Source organism: Cyanistes caeruleus, unplaced genomic scaffold, assembly GCF_971803275.1.
Source record: "Cyanistes caeruleus unplaced genomic scaffold, bCyaCae1.hap1.1 HAP1_SCAFFOLD_117, whole genome shotgun sequence".
NCBI lineage: Eukaryota > Metazoa > Chordata > Aves > Passeriformes > Paridae > Cyanistes > Cyanistes caeruleus.
Window position 1 is genome coordinate 654283 of NW_028255917.1, and position 9087 is coordinate 663369.

A 9087-nucleotide genomic window follows, 5' to 3' on the forward strand; every position below is an offset into this window, starting at 1 on the left:
ACGGACGCCCCGGCACTGAGCGCTGTCTCGGGCTGCTTTGTCCTCTGCAGGCAACTCTGGTGATGTGGAAGATCCTCCAGGAGCCCTGTTGCCCACAGATCCTCACAGTCTATTTCCCCCGCCTCTTTGTGCATCTCCTCTTCCAAACGTACTTCAGTACTTTGTATATGACAGAGGACGTCCATACCTTCTGGAAGGAATGCCTGGAGCAACACGGCCTCTCCACCAGCCCCAACAGGTGCTCCATGCCACTCCTCCTGTCCCTGCCACTTCCCCAGCCTCAGAGCCAGCGCTCCCAGCATCACCTGGGCTTTGCTGTGCACACAGGTTTGCAGTGCAGACCCTGAAGGCCCTGCTCTGCAGTCTCCACTTGGAGCATGTGGTGGTGGCAATGGAACGCAAGCGTGGCTGGGACACGCTGCTCTGTGCTGACACCCACCACTATGCCGTGGGTCTGCTGGCCAGGTGAGGCCCCCTTCTCCCCACTGCCTCTGACATTTTTGCCCCTGCCCGGGATGCCCCCCCACAGTCCCCATGGCCATGGGCCTGAGGGCCTCGTCACCGAGGGATGGCCAAGGAGACTGCAAAAGGCTGTGAGAGGAGGGTGCCCAGGAGCAGCCACATCTCACGGGCCCACATCCCCTCACAGAGTGCTGGGGCAATAGGACAACTGTGTCAGTCAGTCCTGGGAGAGGTTTTTCGCACCCTTGCTGAGACTCTTTCTGCCATTTTCTGCCTTCCAGGGTAATGCGCCGTGCATCTGCCCACTTGTGCAAAAGCATCTTAAGCTACCTGCTTGAGGTGCTCAGCAAACCGTTGCCACACTGGGATGTCTCTGCCATGGCATTCCTTGTGGAGGTGAGCCTGATGGCCAGCACTACCTCGCTCAGCTCCCTGCCAGCCCTGTCCCCTGGCATAGCCACAGCTGCCTGGGACGGCACCCGCGCCCTGTGCTGCTGCCTGGGCCCAGCCCTGCGCACTTTCAGGCTCCTGCCGGCCGGCTCCCCTCTCACTGCCCTGTGCCTTTCAGCTCCTAGATTGCCTGGACTTGAGTGACTGTGGTGACAGCCTAATGGAGATCTTGTATAAGTACCTGTGGTACAACTCCAGAGAGATGCATCACCAGGTTCTCAGGGCTCTCCTCCTGCTAAAGGACCGTCCCTCCATGGTGAGAAGGGGGCAGCAGCTGAAGCCGTGTGGGCAGCATGAGGCTGGGCAATGCTGTCACTTGGCCTTGGCTGGCCTTTGCCTTGGGCGCTGAGGCAGCTCCTCGCAGCTCTCCTGCCTCCTGCTTCAGCTGCCCGAGTGCTTTGGGACAGCCCTTTGGCCTCTGGGCCCTGCGGCAGCTGCCCGGGCTTTCACACCCTTGTGTTCTGCACAGGCCGAAAGAATTCAGAGCCTGACAGGAAGACTAGTGCACCTCCTGTGGGACTTGGACAGTGACGTGGCCAGGATGAGCATTGCTCTCCTGAGCCATATTTTCCTGGATGAAGACACCCCAATATCCTGGCGCAGGGCCCTGCAGCTGGCTGAGCCGCTCCTGAAACTCCTGGACAATGTAAGGCTCTGTGCCCCAGCCACGGCCACTGCCTGCTGCCCGGACACTTTGTGCCCTGTGCATTTGCAGGCCTGCGCCAATGTGGGCCACAAGAAGCCAATGATGAGGTCATTTTTCCTTCCTTCCTTACATACAGCCCGATAGCCAGGTGCAGCTGCTCTCCATGTCTCTCCTTCGAAGAGTGATGTCTTCGGCAGAAGAAGAAGGAAGAAAGCCCCTGAAGGAACGAGTGTACCAGAGCCTGCTCCCACTCTTTTTCCACTGCCAAGATGAGAATCGGCATGTGGCAGAGGTGAGGACTCCTGGGCTGCTGCTGCGCCTTGGCAGGGGGCTCAGCTGCCTCCTGCCCTGACGCAGGCTTGCAGGCTGCAGCCTCCTCCAGCCCTTGGCACTGGGACACTCCTGTGCCCTGCCTTGTGGGGCCATTTGCGGCTCTCTGCTGCTCCCCAGGCCTCTCGGACAACGCTCCTTCGCGCGGCTGACTTCCTGAAGAGGCCAGACCTGGAAAAATCTGTCAGGAAGGAGAAAATGTGGAAGTTTGCCAGGCTCGTGGTAAGGACGGCCATAAAGTGCCAGCCAAAGGCTAGAGAAGCCCCCTGGCCCCGGTGCTTAGTGTGTGGGGCTGGCAGCTGTGCCGCTGCCCACTGCTGCACCCGGGGGCCGCACGGCTTCTCAGGGCTGGCCGGGCACGGGAGGCCGGGACTGGCCGCAGGCAGCAGCGCCCGGCCGAGGGACAGAGCCCGCGCCAACCCTTCCCTCCTGCCGCTCTCTCCAGCTGGCCGACCACAGGATCCCCTTGGCCGAGCACCTGCGCCGGGCCCTGCAGTACCTGCAGAACCCACAGGAGACCCTGCGAGCGGCGGCCATCAGGGTCATCGGTGAGTCCCGAGCCCGGGCTCCCTCCCCGCCCCGCCGCAGCTCGGCCCCAGCCCCGGCTGCTGCCCCGGCAGCGGCACCCGGGCCCGGCGCCCTGGAGCCCCGGCTGCCCTCGGGGCTGCTGCTGCCGGCCTCTGGCAGCCGTGCCCTTGGGCTGAGTCAGGATGCGGCAAGGGCCCGGGCTGAGCCCTGCCGGGGCAGGAGGCCCTGTGGCCACAGGGCTGGCAGCGCCGCTGGCAGGGAGCTGTGCTGCTGGGACCCTGACAGGCTCTGTGTTCTCAGGGATGGCCGGGGAGCAGCTGAGGGGGCAGCAGGCAGAGCTCCAGGTGTTGTGCAGAGGTGAGCCAGGGCAGCGGGCTGACAGTGTTGGCTGTTGGGGGCAGCTGCAAGCCCTGGCCAGGCTGTGGAGGGCTCTGCTCCCTGTGCCGATGAGGGGCGGTGTGGGCAGAGCACAGTGAGATTTCAGGGCCACGTGGGGCATTTGTGGCCAGCAGCTTCGGGCTGACCCCCTTGGTCCCTGCTCCCTCCTGGCCAAGGCAAGAGCCGGCTGGCATGGCCCTGGCAGGGGGCTCTCGCTGGGCCCCCACAGCTCTGGGGTTTGACCGTGGCTCTGTTCGTCTCTCTTGCAGCCCTCGAACGCCTGACGGAGGACAGAAGCGGTGCCGTGTCAGATCTGGCACTTGAAACGCTGTATGTCCTCCGGGCCATCCAGAGTGCCCGATATTCCATCCTGCAGAGGATGCAAGACCAAATCCTCAGGGCATGGAGGACACGGCCTCGTCTGTCGGGCTTGGGCTGGCTGCGCTGCTGGAGATGTGCTCAGCGCTGATTTAGGATGTTCTGTTTGCTGGGGCCACCTGGGCATGCCAGGATTTTTAATTTCATAAGAATTGTTTTCTTCTGTTTTTTTCTTTTTAATATGTAAATAATATAGGATATGTTAGGGCTGAGAGGCTCTATCTTCTGGGGCCACATGGGCCCTCTGTTATTTTTTGTTTCATAGAGATTGTTCTTTTCTTCGTTTCGTTTCCATCTAGTATGTAAATAATATAGGATATGTTATAAACCACAAGAGTCCCAAGACCTTTCTTTTGCTGCCCAGGGTGTGTGGGGCATAGGGGAAGAGAGGGAAAAGGGTTCTTGTGTTCAGCAACCTGCCGGGGCATGCAGTGGCGCAGGGGAAATGGCCAGAAGCCCCTTGGCCTTTGGTGGTTGTGCTGAAGCCACAAGCCCTGTGGCAGGCAGGAAGCGCCATCTGTGTCCTGCTGCCCGTGTGTTGGTGCCGTGATGGCTGAGGAGCTGCTGGAGCTCCTGTGGGGCTGCGGCGCTGCTGCCGGGCCAGGCTGGGGGAGCCCCTGAGGGCACGGGGTGCTGGGAGGCCGTGAAGGGATGAGGGGCTGCAGAGGCCCAGACGGGACAAGGCAGTGGGAAGGCACGAGGGGGATGTGTGAGGGAGTGGGTGGCAGGAGGTTCCAAGGGGACAGAAGGCCCTGGAGGAGCCGGGGTGGTGGAAAGCCCTGAGGAATTGGGTGTCAGAGGCCATAAGCAGCCCCCGGGCAGCCGCCTCTTCCCTGACACCCGGCTGCTCCGGTGCTTCCCCAAAATGTCTCCCAGGCCTGCAGCAGAAGGCCTGGAGGCTGGGACACCACCCCAGCGGGAGGGTGGGGACAGCCCGAGGTGCCCAGGCTGGGCTGGCTGGGGACATGGAGGGCAGGGGGTGCTGCCAGGCCACGGCCACTGGGTGCCTCCAGGAAGGGGCAGTGGGCAGAGGCAGGGCTGGCGGCCAACCCGGGCCCTCGCGGCTGCCCAGGCCACGCTGCTGTGACCGAGGCCCCCCTGACGCAGAGCTCGGGGCCCACAGAGCTGCTGCCACCATGGGGAGGGTGGCGATGTCTCCTCCAGCAGGGCTGCCCAGTGGCTGCTGCCCAAGCAGCTCTGGAGCCCACAGAAACAGCAGCAGAGTGTGCCCAGGAACAGCAGCAGCCCCAACGTCGGCACCTGCGCACTGCGGTGTCCGCAGCAGCCGGGTGCCAAACAGGGGGAGGCTGTGGGCACAATTGCCTTTGCTTTGGCAAAAGGCTTCAGCAGAGTTGGCCACAATGGCTTTCTCTTCACTTGCAGCCTTACAACAACGCTTGCCAGCTTCAGCTGCAGCCTGTGCCCGTGACTGACTTGGATGGCCGTGCTTGAGGGCGAGCTCGCCTTCCACACTCAGGTGTCCCAAGGCAGAGGCACTGGCACCATCCTGAGTGAGAGAGAGAGAGAGAGAGAGAGAGAGAGAGAGAGGGAGAGAGTCTGATGGGGCAGGAGGCCTGTGCTGCAGCTGCCCTCCCTCTCATCTGTCCAGGCACCTTAAAGACACATGAAACCAAATCCTGGACTTGCTTGGAACAAAGGAAGAAGCAGCATGTGCTGAAAAAAAGCAGGGACTTACACGGCTCAGTTTTGCTCTCCACTTGGGCAATCCCAGAATCCCTGAGCACTTGGTGTTGCAAAGTATCATCAAACATCATCCAGTCTCCAAGCACCCTGCCATGGGCACAGGTGGTGTGCAGGCACAAGGTGTCACTAGAACTGGGAGAACACTTTTCCATGTTGACCTTTTCCTCTCCTGGATTTCAAGCAAAGATGAAAAAATCATCTAGTGAATGACAGGTGAATAGTGTAGCACACAGAACTAGGAGTAGGAGTCTCCAGTGGCCCATGGTGTGTCCATTCAACCATTGTTAGATTGTCCAGTTGGAGCTCAGCGCGGTGCAGCCCGGGCACAGGCACCAGGCTGGTCCATTTCAGCATCCCAAAGTCTTGGTGGCTCCCTGTGCACCCAATGTCTCCTGAATCCATTCTTGAACTCCCAGTTACTGCTGTGCCGGACATGAGAACACAGGAACAGCTTGTTTGGCTCATTCTTGCCTTTGCTGCTCCTGCCTAAAGGAATCATCAGGACTATATGCTGATGGAATGGGATCGCCGAACAGCAGGGACTTTGTCTGTAGTGTCTAAAACTAAAACCTTGTCTGACTGTTCAGACACTCTAAAATCCAGGGTGAGAATGACAGTATGGAAGAATCCTAGAAATCTTGACTTGTGATTTTTCTAGTCAAGGATTTGAATGCCAGTGTGGAAATTACCAAAATATTCAAACTTGTTTTCATTGGCAACCGCTTTGAAATGGCATCAGCAGAGCTCCAGGGGACAGGGTATGACAGTGGGGACAGTACTTGGCAGCTCATGGCTTCAGATGTGGGAGGTAAATATTTTGCCTAGGTACACATTTAAGTTCGAGTTTTCCCAGGATTTGGATTGACTTGTCATTGCAGGTAACTTTAATCAATGCAAAAGGATGTAAAAGCAGAGTTTCTGGAGAATGTGCACTAGGGAGGAAATAGGGAGAAAACCTCGAACACAACCAGCAGGCTCTGGAAAAATTTATAAAAGTTACAGTTAAAAATAGATGTAGCTCTCTGACTGTTCAGGCAAGACTCTTTGTGTCTGGAGGTGGTTGTAAGATGCTTTAAAATCTTAGGAAATTCAGGAACTCAGAAAGAATTTAGGCTTGGCAAGCCCTGGGAAAAGTAGGCCCAGGGAAATGTTAGGCCTTGTGCTTGCTAAAGATCATGTGAAACTGCACCTGTGTAATCAATATATGATAAATGACACAATTGTTAGATGTTATTAGATATAATTATTGTTTAAAGAACATGAGGAACAATGTTAGGGGGCTGGGGTGGGATCACGAGAAATCCATGCTAGGGTAAAAACAATGCATACAATAGAACAATGTAAGTTTCATAATTAATATGTAATTTATATAACGATAGAGTATAAAACATGTTCAACTCAAAAACAAATCGGGTCAGATTTGGGTCTGTGTACCCCTGACACCCAGAGCTCTTCAATAAAGCACCTTCATATAATCATTGTGTGATGATGTGTGTTCCTGAACTCTAACATTTTGGTGACCCAGATGGGACCTTGTGAGTGCTGCTGAGCGACCTCGCGACCCGATCCTGCTCCAGCCGGCACCGAGGGATTCTCGGGGAGCCCATCGGCCGCGACCGTCTGCGCTGCTCACAGCGTCCCCAGGAGAAGAGGTAAGGTGCTTTCACTTTGGTTTGGGTGCCTGCCAATAAGACGCAGCAAAAGCTGCGCTTGGTCGGGCTAAAGGAATTCCTGTTGGGATTGCCTGGGCGCCGTCCGTCAGACGACTGCGAAAGCGTTGCAGGTTCAGCATTTGTGGTGTATTGTAGTTGTGACATGGAGAAGCTTAAAGGGGTTTTGGGCAGCAATGCTCTCATAGCAGGTACTTCTCCTTTGGGGTGCTTATTAGCACATTGGAAACAAAGTCACTTTGGGGAAGAATTACATAAGGCTGAATTGATTTTGGTGAGATCTCCCCATGGAAAAAGACCCCTGTGACACTGTCTCATCTGTTGGTAGCTATAACCTCTCTCTTTCTTTACTTTGTTTTCTTTCTCCTCTCTCTCTCTCTCTCTCCCCCCCTCCTCTATCACATAACCCTTGTTATCACTAAAATAAATGTACATTATTGCTGTTGTGATTTAAACTGAAATCCCTTGTGTCCTTTTTGCCCTCTGAGATCAAAGAAACTTCTCGCGACTCCCACTGGCGTTAGCGAATCGTGACATTTAAACTGGAGTCACGGACAGGATTTCTGACAGACAGAAGGGGCTGCAGGTTTGTTGTGCAGTCTGTATTAGGGGAAAGATGTTTTGCTCCAGCCGCACCCAGCCCGACACTCCCAAGAGAGTGAGCGGTGTCTAGAAAGCAAGGGGGGCAACTCAAATTTCCCACAAACTGCCCACGCCGAGGTGAAAAGCACCCCACACTCACTTGAGGGCTCTGTCTGCAGAATTTCACAAAAGATCTCTTAGTGCAAAAGGGTGGGAATGTTTTTGTTGTTGTTGTGTGTGTGAATTTTGAGTGCTTGGTGTAGCAAAGAGACAATCAGAATTTTAAACTGAAAGAGTGCCTCCCAAGCAGATTTGGTCTTTTTACCCACACAGGGAAGCAAAAAGCAGTGTGTGTGTGTGTGTGTGTTGTGTGTGTGTGTATAATTGAAGTTTATACCTCCCTGTAGTGGTTTTCCCTTTGTAAAAATGACTGAAGAGGGCAGTGCAGAAGTTAAAGCTGCATTTTATGCTCTGTTAGCAAAACACAATGCCAGACCTGCTCCAAGAGGGGAAAAGTGGGCGCTTAGTTACTGGTTTAATTTGGAAAATGTGATTGATAAAGTGTGTTCTTTACAAGGTGAAAGAAAATTTAAACTGGGCAAAAATCAAACTCTACTCTGCTCAGTTTTGGGAGCTTGTTTTACAGCAGCTCTAAAAACTGGCTTTAAGCAAAGAAGTGAGGAAAGAACTAGAATAGACTCCCTCCAGAACCTAGTTGAAATTTTGCAAAAACAATTAAATGAAGAAAAGAGTAAGATCCATCTGCAGCGAGCAGCCCTCCATGATGAAAATTCAAAAATGCTGACTCACTAAAGGAAACAGAAGAGGGGGAAACCCCTCTCCTGAATCAAATTTACCCTCCAAAAGAGCTAATTCATTCCAGTAGAAATGATGGACCTGTAAAAATGGCAGAAGAAAAATCAGAGAAAGCAAAGGTGTTAGATGCATTGGTTCTCTTAAGGAAAACCCAGACAAGAGAAATCTCTCACTGCCAGTATTGGTGGTCAATGGAGATAAAGAAGGGGGTCCCCAGTGTTATAAATGCAACGGCAAATTAAAGATTAACAAAGATTAATTTATTATAAATTAATAAAGCAACAAACAGTGAGGAAAAAACCACAATAAATGGACAGCGCAGCGCTGGGTGGACAGGGTCTATACGCAAGGTATAGGTGTTCCCAAATCCACGTCTGAGGGTCCTCTGGCCTGGGTTTTTATAGGGATTTTATGTCCCCAGGCTAGAATTCCAACCAGTTTCCATTCACCAAATGTCCCTGATTGTCGGGTGAATGGATTTCCTGGCCTAGAACATTGAGTCAGTAAGTATCCGGGCAGAGTCTCCTCAAATGTAAAGTGAGTCTGTATGTATTTTAACATATTTCATCACAGCGGGATTGAGAGATCCGGGCTGGTGCCGATAGATATCTCAGAGGAGTAGTCTCTTCTTTGTCTTTCTTGATTGAGTTTCTGTAGTATGGGTTTGGCAGGTGTGGTGTTCGATTCTGGCAACGACCATCTTCCTGGGGTTCGTCCCTTTTGTCTTGCTTGATGGTCTCCGGCCGAAATCGGCCGGGCGTTGCCTTTCTCTGGAGGTAGACTTTTAGGCTGGTTCTTTTGTTCCTGTGATGGCCTGTGTCCTGTCTTTTCCTCCGAGTTGATGAGTCTGTTGAAACCTGTTATCTGGGGGGGGTTCTTTTGCAATTCGTGGTTTTTGGAAAAGGAATTCTATCTCGACCGGGAGGAGAATTCCTTATTCCATACTTACATTTAGTTATAATTATACATACTTTATTTAAACTTCTTATTCCGAATTTTTATTTACCCAATTCTTTATTACAGTCCTCCACCTAATAATTTGAACACATTAAAAATTCGTGTTTTCATACTTTTTCAGAGGAATATCAGGTTAAATAATGTCGTTTTCTTCTTGGTCTAATTCTTCTATATTTTCTGTGGACA

The 9087-nt window shown here is 53.5% G+C and overlaps 1 protein-coding gene across 1 annotated transcript; it reads left to right on the forward strand.

The window, feature by feature from the left end:
• The first annotated feature begins 330 nt into the window (after nucleotides 1–330).
• Nucleotides 331–3506, forward strand: LOC147646180 (uncharacterized). Its single transcript, XM_086873857.1, has 7 exons — nucleotides 331–465; nucleotides 744–858; nucleotides 1031–1168; nucleotides 1382–1558; nucleotides 1695–2110; nucleotides 2334–2436; nucleotides 2717–3506. The coding sequence occupies exons 1-5, from the start codon at nucleotides 392–394 to the stop codon at nucleotides 1908–1910; spliced, it is 720 nt and encodes a 239-aa protein (XP_086729983.1). The 5' UTR covers nucleotides 331–391; the 3' UTR covers nucleotides 1911–2110; nucleotides 2334–2436; nucleotides 2717–3506.
• Nucleotides 3507–9087: the final 5581 nt, after the last annotated feature.